Source organism: Sminthopsis crassicaudata, chromosome 3 (genome assembly GCF_048593235.1).
Source record: "Sminthopsis crassicaudata isolate SCR6 chromosome 3, ASM4859323v1, whole genome shotgun sequence".
Classification (NCBI taxonomy): Eukaryota; Metazoa; Chordata; class Mammalia; order Dasyuromorphia; family Dasyuridae; genus Sminthopsis; species Sminthopsis crassicaudata.
This window is the reverse complement of record NC_133619.1, coordinates 123,809,184-123,825,195: the sequence shown is the minus strand read 5'-3', so window position 1 is coordinate 123,825,195 and position 16,012 is coordinate 123,809,184. Positions and strand designations below refer to the sequence as shown.

The 16,012-nt window shown below is 34.0% G+C and overlaps 1 protein-coding gene across 15 annotated transcripts in view; it reads left to right on the top strand.

Moving 5' to 3' along the window:
- Positions 1-16,012, top strand: part of RBM26 (RNA binding motif protein 26) — a 95,482-nt gene that overhangs the window by 49,106 nt on the left and 30,364 nt on the right. For all 15 annotated transcript variants that reach the window (XR_012487789.1, XR_012487790.1, XR_012487788.1 and 12 more), the window contains 3 exons: positions 7,899-8,027; positions 14,361-14,435; positions 15,465-15,632. Coding sequence is in view for 10 of the 15 variants with exons in the window: in XM_074299327.1 (XP_074155428.1) it covers positions 7,899-8,027; positions 14,361-14,435; positions 15,465-15,632 (372 nt within the window). In the remaining 5 variants the exon portion in view is untranslated. The remainder of the gene's footprint in view (positions 1-7,898; positions 8,028-14,360; positions 14,436-15,464; positions 15,633-16,012) is intronic.

Sequence of the window (16,012 nt, the reverse complement as noted above, 5' to 3'; positions counted from 1 at the left end):
TTTCAGTTATGATTTCAGGTGGCATCTTGATTTTTTTATTTTTTTTTTAGTATATGCTTTTTCCTTGTGTTTGGAAGATACTGTTTCATTGTACTTTTTAGTCTCAATTTTCTTTAAAAATGTTTTACTATCAATTCCATGAAAAAGAAAGTAACTCATTTTTTTTCTTTCCTTTTTGTACCCAGCTTTTAAAAAACTTTTCTCCTGCTTTATACTTCCCCTGTTCCTTCTCTGTTTTTATTGTAATTTCTTCATTTGCTAAATGTATGACCTTGGGCAGGTCAGTTAACCTCTCAGAGTCTCAACATTGTCATCTATTAAATGAGAATAATAAAAATTCAATTCTCTACATTGTTGGGTGGCTATAAGAAAGACACTTTGAAATATTATAGACTATTGATGTAGGGTGCAATTACCCTCTTGTCTTTTTCTCCTAAGAAGTGTTCTAAAATATCATCAGTATCTTTTTTGTATCTCTCTATAAATCGTTGATTTGTTCAATTAAATTTATTCATCATTTTAAGTACAGGGAAAATCAGAAAGATAGAATTTTTGATTGGGATGTTTTATTCCTTGACATATGTGGCCTCTTGTAAAGTTGGGACTAGTTTTCTGCAGGACCTTGGGATTAGCCCAAGTCCTTGGTCTTAGTGGAGGAGTGAAGAAGGCAGGAGGGCCATGAGGCTGGTCAAAGATAGAGTCTGGAATCTAGTGTCTTCTCTGGTGTCTGTGGCTGAGAGGGCATTCCAGTTGTCCTAGCCCTTAAATACTTCAGTACGATTACATCGCTATACTACACTGAGTAAGTGCCAGCTGTAGAACATTATTACATCATTACATCATATTAAGTACTAGCTAGAGAATCATTATCTCATCAATCATACTGAATCTTAAGTATATATCTTCAGAGTTCCGGGCCACTACAGCCTCTGACATAAACAAAATTGCTCCTGTAGGATTTGTTATTATAGCTGACACTTGATGTCCAGTTTGTGTGCTGATTCCTTAGGATAATAAAATTTTAGACCTGAGATTATGTAATCTCACTTTATACAATAAAGAAATCAAAGTTCAAAAATCAGAGAAATGTCAAAAGACTTGCCTAAGTCACTTAGCTATCTATTTATTTAGTTGGGAGTGCTGAAATATTAATCTTCAGATCTCCTGATTATTAATCACTTTATCCCACACAGTTAAGAAGAGTATTTATTGAATCTCCAAGTTTATTCAACTTCTCTCCATCTCTGGCTATTCTTTTATTTGCCAGTTCTAAGAATTTGGGATTCTTTTAAATGCCAACTGGATTTTCCAATATTGTACTGTATTTTTCTCTCAAATGATCTGTTCCTCTCAGATTCCCTATCTCTGTCAGTATTATACATTTTAGAATGTACAAAAAACTTCCATTCCTTGGTATAATTTTTAATTAATTTTCTTCCTTATTTCTCATCACTTGTCTAGTTAGGCTGTCTTTGCTTAAAAGTATCTTTGATTTAATCACAATTTACTTTTTTATTCTCCCTGCCAGGCCTTTCTTTCATTACACCTTTAATATTGCATATGATTCTTAAATCCTACTTTTCTCCCCTCTCCTCTTAGGTATTTTCCTTCCTAATCCACACTATTTATTTGTGCCAGGTTTCTCTCTTCCTTAATCATCAATTTACTTTGTGTTAAACCTTTCATTTATAAACCTAAATAATAGTATTATTTTATTACTACATTAAAAATCATCCTTCTTATGGTTTCCATAATTGAATCTGGTTTTACCTGGTCAAATCCTTTCTTATTATTCAGTTTGCCTTCATTTTCTCACTATATATTGAACACATGAATATGTTTATTTCTACCTCTGTGTAGGTCATTTTCTGTCTTTTATTTTTATTTTACTTCACCCGAGTTTAGTTATTTACTTTTATTGTGAAGCATTCTTCCTTTCTCCCCCTTATTTTCTTAAAATAATTTTACTTTTTCAATTATTGAGCATTTATTTCCCCCCTTTTCTCCTTACTGGAAAAAGGAAAATATTGTCACAAATTGACATAGTTGAGCAATACGAATTTCCATTTTGGTCATGTGCAAAGATATTTGTCATTTTACATATTAGTCTGCCACCTCTCTGCCTGGAAATGTATAACATTCTTATGAAGCCTTCTTTAATTATGGCCCTGCCTATTCTGGTCTTCCCTTCTCCTCTGTCCTCAATATTTATTTATATTTTATATATTCCATATTCTTTCTCTTCTCTCTCTCTCTCTCTCTCTCTCTCTCTCTCTCTCTCTCTCTCTCTCTCTCTCTCTCTCTCTATATATATATATATATATATATATATATATATATTCTACAGTCATTATATTGTCTTGAATCATAAACTGTTCTGTATGAAAGTTAGATTTGTCCAGTTAAATTCTGGGCTCCTAAAGATGAGAATCATATTTAGTACATATTAAACATTCAAACATTTTTGTTTTGATTGCAGCTGATCAGATAAGATTCTAAATCAGAAATCTTCAGGAATATTTCTGCTCTTAATAATGCTTTTCGGGCATTTCATTAGATTGAAAAAATCTCACTAAATCTAATTTGTATTTAAATAGTTTGCCTTCATTCTGCATTTTGTCAATTTGTCAAAAACCTATGCAAAATTGTGAAAACTAAAATTTATTTTTGTTATTTTCCTCCAAGATTTCCTAAGGAAGGGGGAGTAAAAACAAAACTGAGATGAAAATAGTATACATTTCTAAGAGAACAAATTATATCTTTACCCTATTTATCTTATTTGATAACTTTGAAAGTTCCATGAATTAATTGTACTAGGTACTACTCATATAATGAACTGTGCATTTTTGTTGTCACAGAATCTCATAGCTAGAAGAGATCTCAGAGTTTATGGACAGAAGTCCCCTTATAATATCCCTGATAAGTACTTGTCTAATCTTTGCTTAAAGATCCTCATATATTATTTTTCAAGGGAACTTATTCTACTTTTGGACATTTTTACTGCTTTAAATGTTAGATTGTAGGACTTAAAAAAAATGAGCCAGAAACATCCCTGTCTTCAGTAGAAGATATTGTTTCTTCCAATTTTTACAAAAACAAAATAAGCCTTCTGTATCTTTTTCTGTTTAGAATACTTTTTACATTGAGGATAGAAAATAGGGTAAAAAGAGCAACAGAAAGATGAATAGTAGAGTTTTAAAAAAATCATTACCTAAGAAACAAATTGCTCTGATTTCTTCAGATAAAAAGATTGTACAGTGCAACATTGTGAAAATAAAAATCTCAATTTGGAGAAGGTTTTTAATTAGCCATCATTAACATTTATGATTTAACACATTTGTGATACATCAATTACAGTTTTATGTGTGTTAGGCACTCTTATTGGAATAATGAATTTTTACATTACAATCAAGAGGACTTACAATGGTGGTGATACGTTATGAAAAAATAACTACTGGCACTGACTTGCATTCACTTCTCTTTATATTTTCAATTTGTAATAAAGAGGGGTGTGTGTGTGTAGTAATAAGCTTGAGGCACAGGGGTATAGTGGCCAGAAAACTGACCTCAGAATGAAGAAGATCTGAATTCAAGTCCAGCTTTTGGCATATATGCTCCACCAAGCATGTTACTAAATGTGCATCCTAGCCAGCTTTCTTAAGACTCAAGTAATAGAAGAGTAGCTGATGGTGATTTACCATATGAACTTATCTCATTGGAAACTTCCTACACCAACAAAATAAGATTTGGTCCAAAAAAACAACCAAAAAAAGAAGACAAAACAAATTTCTGCTATCTACAAAGGATTATAATGACTAAAGTACTTTATCCCTTTCAATTTGACCTGTCACTAACAAAGCCTATATATAGATTTGAGATATGTATTTTTAGACATGGCCAACATAGGGATTTGTTTTGTTTGTCTATGTATTTGTTGCATAGGGCTCTCTTGTTTTCTAAAGAGCAAGAGTTAGAGGGAACGAGGAATCGATGCTTATTATTTGAAGGGAAAAGTTGCAGAGAAGCTGCCATCCTGCATTAGCAGTTTCCTCTCCCTGTCCCAGATCTATCCTGATTCAAAACAAAATGTTTAAAGCAACACTTTCAATGTATGTGCATAGAATTTTAGAGCTGAAAATTTGTTTCAGGTAAGATCATCTAGTTATCCCCTCACTTTCTAGAAGAGCAAAGAGAAGTCTTTTGTGAAAGGTATTACAGCTTGTTTTCACATGCTCTCCTCATGCCTTATGTATTTGTATAGATTCCTACTTGCACTCTCTGAAATTATCTGAGAAAATAAGTCCTCTTTCCCACCCCACACCTTTCTTTTTTAGTTTGTTCTTTTTTTCCCCTCCTCTTCCTTTATTTTAATATCATAATAAGTTACCTGAATGTTCTTCATCTTATTTGGTTTTCTCTTATCCATGTCAGCATTATTGTTATCTGGGCATGCTGAGATAATTTGTCACCTACCTTTTCCTTCTTTTTCTTCCCCTCTTCATTAAAAATATATTCTTTCCTTATAAAGTTTTGCCCAAATGTTTTGTATTTGCTTTTTGTTTCTTTTTATTCTCCTGTGTTTTCATTTCAAAATTTCTACTCAATTCTGGTCTTTATATTAGGAATCCTTGGGGAACTTGGGTTTCATTAAAATTACATTTTCCTGTTTGTAGAATTAAGCTCAATTTGGTTGTAAGCCTATATTTTTTTATTTTTGAATTGCTATTGGTTAACATGCATTCTGTTCCTTTATAGCTACTAAATCTTTTGTGAATCTATCTAGATTCTTGGTATTTGAATGTTTTTCTTTTGCCCTACTTGTAGTATTTTTTCTTTTATCTAGAAGGTCTAAATTCCACATTCTTGGAAATTGCCATTTTGAGATTTCTTTTAGGAGTTAACCAGAATATTTTTATACCTACTCCTAACCTCCCCTGACCCACCTCCCATTTACTATTTTTACTTTCTGATTCTAAGATGTTGATAAATAATTCTCTTATGATTTCTTGAAATATGAAATCTGAACTTTTTTTTTGGTCATGAATTTCAGGCAAATTCAGTGTTTCTTAAGTTATTTCTCCTTGAACAGTGGTTTTGATTTGAGATATGCTTTTTTTCCCCCTTTAATTTTTCAGTTGCTTGACTTTGTAATATTTCTTGTTGTCTCATAGAATATGTTAACTTTTATTTGGTCCATTCTAATTCTAGGGACTCTCTTACCTTGAGTAAGATGTTTATTACTTTTCTTATTGCTAATTGTCTTTCCAAATCTCCTAGATAGTTTTCATTTCTTTTCTAATTCTTTCCTTTCTTGCTTTCATTTTGTTTTGACCTACTTTAAAATTCTATTTCTTAAGAAGTCTCACCTAATTTCTTTTTGGCAATTTAATTATTCTTATAGGCAAGACATTTTTCTTTGAGATTTTGTTTAGAAGTGCTGAGAATTATTCTATTTCTGCACTTGTGCCATGGATATCCATGGCCTCATATTTTTTTGTTTTTTGGTTTTTTTGTGTGGTTATTCTTTCAGTTCTGGGCATCTTGGTGTTGCTGACTAGAAAGCTCTTGGAAATGATTATATTTTAGGACCATCTGAACTGATCTCTTTATTGCTCAGCTGCTGTCCAGAGAGGGGAGGGGGACTGTGTCCACGATCTTTTTTGGAGAACCGAAATTTGGAATTCTAGGTACTGAGTTTGGATTCCTACCTTGTTGGAGACCATCTACTCCTGGTATGGGTAGGGAGGGGAGTCTAAGATCTCTTCTGATCCCCCTGTGGTTCTTCCCTAATGCCAGGACCTAGATACTGACTCAGAATTTCTTCTTAGCCCCTTCTGGAAGGCTTGCCTAACTGGGAGCTTCTGGGTGCTGAGTCTGAGCTTGTGAGCCCTCTAGAAGATGCAGCTCTGCTTACCTGGGGCTGAATTCAAAATCAGCTTTGGACATTTTTGTGATTCTAGTCTTGTTCTGGGCCCATGTCTGCAATATCAACCTGTTCGGAAAATACTCTATAAGGCTGCCTTAGCTTGAGACTCTGACTCCTGGGTCCCCTGGGAAATTCAACATGCTGGCAAGGACCTAAGGCTGAGGTCAACTTGAGCATCTCTGCCCTGCTGGCCTAGCTCAGGTCTTAAGTGCTTTGACCACATTTTCTTCCCTATAGAAGTTTTATGCTGCTGGTTTCACTCTGGGTTCTGGTCATTGAGTTTGGGTTTTTGAGCTCCTTGCTTTTGGCCTGAGCCAGGGCCTGAGTCAATGATCAGCTCAGCTCTGGGTGTTTTGCTCTGTTGGCCTACTTCTGGACTCTGGAAGCAATCTTTTTTTTTTTTTTTTTTTTTTTTCCTTCATAATCTTAAGAGATGGACTGCACTACTCCTCCTACTCTACTCTCTTGGCAGGTCTCCTCTCCAACTTAACTGTCTTAAAAGTGTTGCCTTGAGCAGTGAAAGGTTAAGTTACTTGCCCAGGGTCACATTGCCAGTATGTTAGAAGCAGTATTGGAAACCAAGTCTTCCTAATTTCAAGGTCAGCTGTCTGTCTGCTATGCCATGCTTCTTTATTTATACATGTAGATATTAAAAGCATGCCTTCATTTTGTAGCCATTTTGATGTTTGCCACACAGGCCTACTTAGGAAAATGTGACGTTTCTTTTTTTTTTTTTTTTTTTAAGATGATAGTGATAATGAAAAGTTAATATGAATATGGTGTCTTGATGACTTAATTTGAGTAAAATTTTTATTGTGTTAACATTAGTATTTCCTTGCTTTTCTTTAAGGAAAAACTAGGTTCCTTTTCCTTTGCAAGTTACTGCTGCATTGTTTGCCTAAATAGGTAGTCCTGTTTCTATTGAGGGCCACTAAAACCCAGTATTTAGCCAGATGGAAACAAAAAACATGAGTAGTTTGGGGGAGGGAGGAGTTGCATAAACCTAGCTGAAAAGGAAAAGAAAAAAGGAAGAGGAGAAGAAAAGTAGATAAATGACTGAAATAAAACAAGAATCGCATAAAGCAAAAAGAAGACAGTTGATTGAATTATAGGAGAAGAGGATCAGTTGGTTGGAAGGTATTAATTAGTGAATTTCACATCACCCTCTGCATTCAAGAGCTTTCATGTCACTACCTCACCTTTTTTCCATTACCTTGGAACCTATTGTGTCCCTAGGAATTTAGAAATAGTTAGGGCTATTATATTTCTTAACAAAGAAAAATAAGGTTAACAGAAGTAATGCTTCTGGTGGATGATTAGGAGTTCTTTTTTTCCATTTCCTACTCTTGACTGACTTTGTTACTTTTAGGATGTTGCTGCTTCTGTTCCTTAGAAATGTTAAATTAGTGGATGAGACTCTCTTCTAGGCTTTTTCTGTTATTTTGCATTAAAAACTTTATTTAGAGTAACCATAACTGAGGGGAAATTATTTGACAGTGATTTTAGTAAAGTGAAATATATGTAGTCTTGAAATTGTAAGTATCTAGGAAATGCCTGGAGTTTATTTTCTTTTTATCTGTAGGGTACAATGGCCTGATCTATATTAACTTAGCATTTAATTCAAACTCTACGATGTTCCCCAGCACTGCACTAAGATTTAATTTTACCTAATGATGTCTTTTTTAAAGAGACTGTGAGATAATATTTTTGGTAGTGTGCTTGTCAGACTTTTTTTTGCATTCCCTGAAATTGTTTTTCTTTTTCTCCCCTTTCTTTTTGCTTGAAGATTATTGTAAAATTAATGTACCATTGGTTACCTTAAAGCTGTTTGTTTAATGTGAAGTTTTATGATTTGTCAGTTATGTTATTATTTTAGATATATAAAATATTAATTCTAAAATAGAGCATTATTATTTAAGTGTTTTGTAAGAAACAACAGATTTAAGGGAAAATAATTAATTTGTGTTGTTAGGTGTTGTCTACTTCAACTGGCCTTACAAAAACAGTGTACAATCCAGCTGCTTTGAAAGCTGCACAGAAATCCTTACCTGCTGTTTCCATCTCTACATTAGATAACAGTGAAGCACAGAAAAAAAAACAGGTAAAAGTTTAAGATAGTACAAAAAGCTTGTTTGCAGAATATATCTTTATAATTGATTTTTGTGCTTATTTTATTATTAGATCTAAGTAAGACTGGGGGAAAAAAGCCTTTTTACTTGCTTTGTAGGTCTTAGGCATCTCATGTTCATTTATAAAATTAGTTTAATGAACTGCAGTATGGCACATCTTTATAATTTCTATGTAGCATAGGATGATAGATTTAGAGTTAGAAGGCTATTAAGGTTAATCTTCCTTTCTTGACTTTAGCTCCAGTGTTCTGGCCCTTCTATACCACATTGCATATAATAATCAGGCAGATATTAGTAAGTACCTAATATGTGCTAAGGAGTGTGAACAAAAGTACAAAGTGTGAAATGAGGCCGACTCACAGTGAACTTACCTTGTCATTGGGAAAACAAATTCTTATAAAATCCTTATAACAAATAAAAAATTACACACACACACACACACACACACACACACACACACACAATTAAATGCCATGTACTTTGTAGAGATCATTAGTAATTGAGATATGTGGCTGGAACCAGAAAACTTTCATGCAGATGATTATTCCTTAACTATACCTGACAATAAGAATAGGACTCTAAAAGGAGTGGTAAGGATGAGAATGTATAGTCCAGGAATGGAGAATGTCTAGTGCATAGGCATAAAGATAGAAAATGGACTATCATGTGAGGAATAGAAGAATGGTTATTTTGGCAGGATTGCAATGTTAGTTATTTGTTATGAACCTAATGTGTTTCAAGAACTGTTCCAAGAGTTGGCAATGAAATATGAAGGTGATTAGAGGAGAATATTCCATGAATAAAGGACCTCAGTGAAAATGCTTGGGATCAGGCAGGAGATAGATGGAATGTTTTGTTTGAAGAATGGTATTGAGGCCAGTGTCACTGCATCAAAGTGTACAGAGGGGATGGAGTGTCTAAAAAAAGGCAGGAAAGGAAGAGAAGGGTCCCTATGAGGTAAGCATTGAATGCCAATCAGTGGATTGGCATCTTGGTGGTGATACTCCCTGGAATTTGTTTGGGTGAGATAGGACAGGTAATAGCTAATGCCTGTGCTTTAGGAAAATCACTTTAGTATTGAGTGGAGAATGGGTGGGAGGGGGAAGAGATTTGAATCAAACAACAAGACAAATTAGCAATCTAATTCTGTTTAATAATCCAGACGTGATGAAATGAGGGCCTGTACCAGTGATGGCAGTGTCAGAGAACAGAAGGGGGCATATATGAGAGATGTTAGGAATACAGAAGTGGCTTGATTTGATAACAGATTGGATGTGATGGGGTGATGTGATAAGAGTGAGGCATCAAGGATGACACTGAGATTGGAAGTCTGGATGACTGGAGGATGAAGGTATCTTTAACAATAATAAAGAAATTCAGAAGGGGGAGTATTTGGGGAAGAGAGAATTATTTCTGTCTTGCGTAAGTTAAGTTTAAGATATCTTCAGGATCTTCTGTTTGAGATGTTTTAATAAGCAGTTATTAAGGCCAGGAAACCCCTGTAGGTACCCACGGTTAGCAACTATGATTTGAATAAAGATTCTCCCAAAGAATTCTAAGAAAGAGTAGTCATATGAATAAAGAGAGAAAATATTGCAAAATCCCAATGAGAACAAAGTATCAAGGTGAAGAAGCAGATCTACAGGATAATAGGGTGCAAAAAGCTTGAGGATTAAGAAAAAGCAATTAGATTTGGAGACAACAATTTTTGTTGAATATTAGGGATAGTATCTAGACTAAAAGTAGGAAACAAGAAATTGAGAGGAAAGAAAGGGGAAACACCCATTGAAGTGGCATTCTTTAAGAGTTTAGCCACAAAAGGGAGGAGAATTATAAGACAATGTTGGATTTCTTGATCAAATGAAGGTTTTTTTTTGAGGATATGAGAGATATACATGTGTTTGTAGGTACTGGGTTAGTAGAGAGTAGATCAGGAGAGATTTGAAGATAAGTGAGAGAATGGAGTTAAAGTGGACAGGTAGCTGGAGAAGACAAATTGAATGATTTCACTTTTTAGCTTTGGAGAGGAGAAAGATCACCTCATCAAATAGAGCAGGACTTATTAAACTTCTTCCACTTGCAACCACTTTTCTCCCAAGAAATGTTTGTGTTCCCAGATATAAAAGTATATAAAATAAGTGTGCAAATCAAACATATTTAAAATAAATCATAATTTCATTATCCTCACATTCAGTTATTTAGTCCCATATGGAGTCACAACCCACAGTCTTAAGAAGCTTTGATATAGAGAGGAGTGAAAGAGATGATGGCAGAAGGCATCTGGTTGATATGGGAAAGGAAGGAGGGGAGAAGTGAAAGCTCTTAGTAAATAGTCTGTTTTTTCAGGAAAGTATAAGGAAAGGCCCTCTCATCTGAGAAAAGTGAGTAAGTGAGAAAAGTTTGAGGAAAGAGGAAAAGGAACAGAAAAGCTACTATGGTGTGTGGAATAGTAAGCCAATTAAAGAGGTGTAAAAGGAAAACCTTCTGTAAAACCTAGCGGAGATTATGTAGCATAGATTTTTAGTGGATTTAGTCAGCAAAGTTAATTTTTCAACTTTTATTTGGCAATGTGTGAATAGGAATGAAGACAGCCAATGATAGAAGTAATGGAAGATGCTTAAGAGAGCAAAACCAGCAGTAAGATAAAAGGCCAAGGGATACTTGGGAAAAGGAAAATGTAGAGTTGAATAGGTTCAGCAAAGGGATTAGATAAGAGAGGACTAGTTTAGAATGCAGAGATTAACACGTATTCAGAATTTAGGGGTTGAGGAATTAAGAGGTCTTGGTGAAGATGATCAACAGAAGTGTAATGACACAGATTATGATCAGATTAGGGAAACATAAACATGGAAATAGAGCATTTGTGAATGATGGCAAGACCAAGAATATTATCATCTTTATTCAGCTGTGGTGGTTTATAGGAATAGGTCATAAGGAACAAGTTAAGAAACTGAAAGGTAAGGAAAAGTGTGTAGAGTATTAAATACTTACATTGATATTTCCCACTTAGTCCAGTGAGGGGGTGGGGAATGAGTGAAAGGGCAGCCAGATTAGTTGTAATATCCGGATGGAACCAGGTCTCAATGGAAATAAAATGATGAAAGGAATGAGGAAAATATTTAATACGAAATCAAGTTTATTTTCTATGAGAGTAAATATTCCAGAAAGCATAATGGAAGGGAAGAATAGCTTTAGAGTAGCTTACTAGGGAGTTGAGTTGAAGGGAGTGGGAACTAGGGAGCAGATAAGTAATAGGTAAAGAATGAGATTTGAATAATGATAAGACAAGGGATCAGAATCATTGAGATTTTTAGAAGGAATGACTGAGTGAGGGAGAGTTATAGAGGAATGAGTTCTGGTGTATTGTAAACATTGAACACAGGATTGAGTTCTGTTAGGCTGTCAAGGAGCTTGTGAGAGGACCACTTTAGAGTTAGCTATAGGAATGACATTTCTATTCTAACCCTTCAAGCAGACCATGTCTTGAGGTAGTTGTAAGGAATAGTGTCTGTTTCTCTATCTTCTTCAATCTGCAAGAGTTCCCTGTAAGTGGCAAGAAGTCAGTGTAGAAGATTAGGTAGTCAGTGGAATGGCATTTTTCTGTTTCATAGGCAAAAGATTCTCTGAAAGTGGGAAAAGGTCAGTGTAGGAGAATATCACATACTGGATTGGCTTTTGAATTCTTATACCCTGGAAGCAAGAAGAGCCAACCTAGGAGACTAGCTACACAAGGGAATCACATCTCTCTGATCTCAAATAGGCAGGAAAAGCCAGTCTAAGAGAACAGCTTTCTTGGATATGTACAGTGCAGGAGGGAGAATAAAGTAAAACAAAGGGATTTAAATTTTTTTTTTTCCTGGAAGCAGTAGCAATTTAGTTTAGTTTTTTGATGAAGGAAGTCCCTTTGACAAAGGGAGTTACTTTGGCAGAAATCTACAGGATATACTAGAGTAGTGGAAAACTTGAGGAAAGATCACCAATTGTAGGGCTGTTGTAATAATCTAGTTGATGAGATGTGAAGCGTGCCTAAACTAAGGTGATAGGAAGGCAGAAATGGCAATATTTGGTAATTTAATTGGCTATGTGAAGTGAAGATGGGTAAAGCATCCAAAATAATACTGAAATCATCAATATTAGACACTATGTCTTTGCAGAAATAGGACAATTTGGAAGAGGGAATCTCTAGAGGTGTAAAGGGCTAAAACTCTTTGAGTCAGTGCACTGGAGTCAGACAATCAAGCACTTGAGGCTAATTACTGATTGGACAATACTCTATAAGTATATGCTTGGAAAATAGCCCTTCCCACTATCCTGTGCTGGCCCAATCGTTAATACAGAGAATTGTGGGAGGGAGTAGGAGGTGCAGTGAGACTAGCCAGGATCACTTCTGCAAGAGAGATGGACGAGGTGAGGTGGCAGAGATCCTACCCATCCACTCTCTTCACTTCTACTGCTAAAGACCAAGAATAAAGACTTTAGCTTCTCCTGACTCTGGCTGATTCTAAGGTACTTGAGGTGTTAATGCAGTCGCCACAAGAGGGAATGAGTTCAGTTTGAAACATCCTGAATTTCAAATGTCTCTGGACATCAATTTGAAATACCCACTAGGCAACTAGTAATGTAGGTTTGGGGACAATAGATTGGGGAATCTTCTTCATTAAGATGATATTTAAAAATCACAGAACTTAAATGAAGTTACCATGAGAAGATAAAGGGAGAAAAGAAGAGGGAGTAGGAAAATGTCAGGGAATGCCCACAGTGAGAAAGATGTAAATGATTTACTGATAAGCCAGGATGATAAACCAAAAAAAAAGAGACTCAGAAGGACTAGTCATGCTAGTAGGAAGCAAGAGGAGGACAGATTAGTGTCTCTAAAACCTTGGTTGGAGAAGATGTCTGATTCAACAGATAGGATGACAAGAATGAGGAATGAGAAAGGACCATCAAATTTAGAAATGAAGACACCATTTAAGTGAACAGTTGCAGTTGATTCATGAGATTGAAAGCTGGATTTTTAAGGGTTGAAAGAATGAAGTTAGAAAAATAAGAGGAATTTGAAACAACCCTTATAAATGGCACTTTTAAGGACTTTGGCTAAGAAAGAAAGGAAGGAGAATAAAGGTCATTGGTTTAGAGGGAGTGATCCACTTTATCTAGGTGGAGATTCATGCAAGAAGAGGGAGATGATTGAGTGTGGTGCAATCCATTGGAGAAAATGAGAAGGGGATGAGCATCAGGTATAAATGGAGGTGGGTTGATTTTTGGCAAGACAAGGGAGCTTTTTGTCAGAGCATGAGGAAAATAAAACTTTTCTTTGATTAAAATACATAGCCAAAATAATACCAGGCTTAGTATTTTGATTTATTTTTTTTTTTTAATGAGTATTATTCTTAACTTGATTTAGTGTTGTCTAACTTTTTTTTTTTTTTTTTTTTTTTTAACCATTGATTTGGGTAATAGACATAATTAACATAGTTTTCAATCTTGCAGATTATATACAAAGTTGTGAAGGATAAGTGAGATCCTTTGGACTATAGCAACACTATCCATATAGAATATTAATAGGCTAGAGCATTGAGTCTTATATCAGATGTAGGCAGGAACATAATTATGCAGCAGTTTATCAGAAAAAGACACTTGAGTTTCAGTGAAGCGAGTCTTGGTTTGTTTTGAGAGGTTGTCTTGTCTGGAATAAGGAGGTGATTATCTCTCTATGTACTCTGCCCACTCTATGTACATCTGCAATATTATACTCAGCTCTGGGTGCTACAGTTTAGGAAAGACAGAGAAACTAGAGAATATCCAGATGAAGGCAACCAAGAAGTTAAAGGCCCTTAAGTTGTTAAATGAAGAGGAAAAAAGAGAAAACTCAGTGGGGATGTCGTAGCTGGCTTCAAGTATTTAAAGGATTATAGAAGGAGGGATTTTGAACTTAATCGAGAGCCAAGCATGACAGGATTTTTTTTGGTAATCAGGAGAAATTTGATAAAAAAAGGAATTATTTTCTAGATGAAGTTGGCTGTGATAGCAGGCAGTGGGTTCCTCTCATGAAAAGGTCCTAAAAAAGAAACTGGATCAGCATGGTATCTTGGGAATTCTCTTTGTGAATGGATTGGACTAGATCGTTAGTGTGTACATTTTGGGATTGTGAACCATAGTGTATATATAGTTTTGAGTTACTATACTTTATATTTTAATTTTATTTATTAAAACTAGATTTGATTATTCTAAATAATCATCTATCATGAGATATGTATATTGATATTTTGTAATTTATTTTTTTCTTACCCTGCCTTCCCACATAGGAAGCACTAAAACTGCAACAGGATGTAAGAAAGAAGAAGCAAGAGATTTTAGAAAAGCACATTGAAACACAGAAGGTAATATGTCAGTTTAATTTGAGTATATATTTAAAAGTGGTTTCTGGTTTTCAGTGAATTTTAATTCTATTTTTAAAAGTTAATTGTTTTAAAAATTATTTGGAAGAACAGTTGTGCATATAGTTTAGCATAACTATAAAGAATAATAGTGGGAAAAATTGGTAGTTTTCATGTATATGTGTGGCATTTCTCTCGTCCTTTACTTTAAAAAAAATGACTTTTTAAATTTATGTGCCATATTTATAAAAGCATTTCTTGATTATTTGAAGAAAAGTGTCATGACTTAAGTTAAAATTATGAGTGGCTTAGATTTCTTTGGGATTGTACTTAATTTCATTAAGTATGTGATTGTTACTCAGATTTCACAGCTCTTTAAACAGCAGTTGAGTTATAACTAAAAAAGCTAGTTATTTAAGATTTTTTTTTTTTTTTTTTTTTTTTTTTTTTTTTTTTTTTTTTTTTTTTTTTTTGTAAAAATCATTGGGGGGAAAACATAAAGCCATCTTTATTGAGAAGGATCTGAAAAGACATTTTCCTTATCAGTTTTTTTTTATTTTTTTTGCCACATTCCCTTTTAGACTAGTTCTGAGCACAACTACCCTTCCTGAGCTTATTAACTATCTGATTCACATTTCTTCAAAAAAAAAAAAAAAAAAAAAAAAAGAAAGAAAGAAACAAAGTTTTTGATTAGTTATCAATTTACAAACTGAAACTTTTCCTGCATTCCAAATGGAGTAAAAATAGACAGAAAAGTCACATTATCAGAGTACATAAAAATGGAATTTATCTTGATTATATTCTTTTGAATTGTTTTAATGTTCAGTTACTAAGAGATTTTTTAAAAAATCATCTTAATCTATTGAAATAAATCTGATCATTTCAATTGAGAACAAGTTCATCATTTATTAAGTTCATCATGAGTTTATTAACATTTTGATGTTTATATGTACATATTCCTTTAAAGATATGTTCTTTCCTACGTTGTTTATATTCCTCCTAACAACTTAACAAATTTAAAAAATTTGATAGATGTTAATTTCAAAACTGGAGAAAAACAAAGCAATGAAGTCTGAAGACAAGGCAGAAATAATGAAAACTTTGGAAGCTTTGACAAATAGCATTACTAAATTAAAAGACGAGTTGAAAGCTGTTTCATCTGGAAGCTCCCTTCCCAAAAGTGTGAAAACCAAAGCTCAGGTATTTTATTCAATTAAAAATTTAGATGAATTGTATCTTAAATCATATCTATAGCATACTAATGCATTATCTATAAAAATATACAGCATGTCTTTTTTTTTAATAAGTATTCCTTAGGAAGTTCATATTTTTCTAATCTTTATTTTTTAGGTAATCTCATAAAAAGGAGAGGTGGTATTATTCCAATTTTATTTTAAAGTTATTAAAGTTATGACTATTAAGTGAGCCAATGGCATAAGTAGGTAGCAGGATTTAAATCTCTTGACTGTCTTGTTTCTTAACTTTTAAGTATTAGAAATTATTTTTGTTTAAAGCTGTAGTCTAGGACTGCTTGATCTAAACTGTGGAGGGTTACAACCAAATTCTGTAACCCAAAAGAC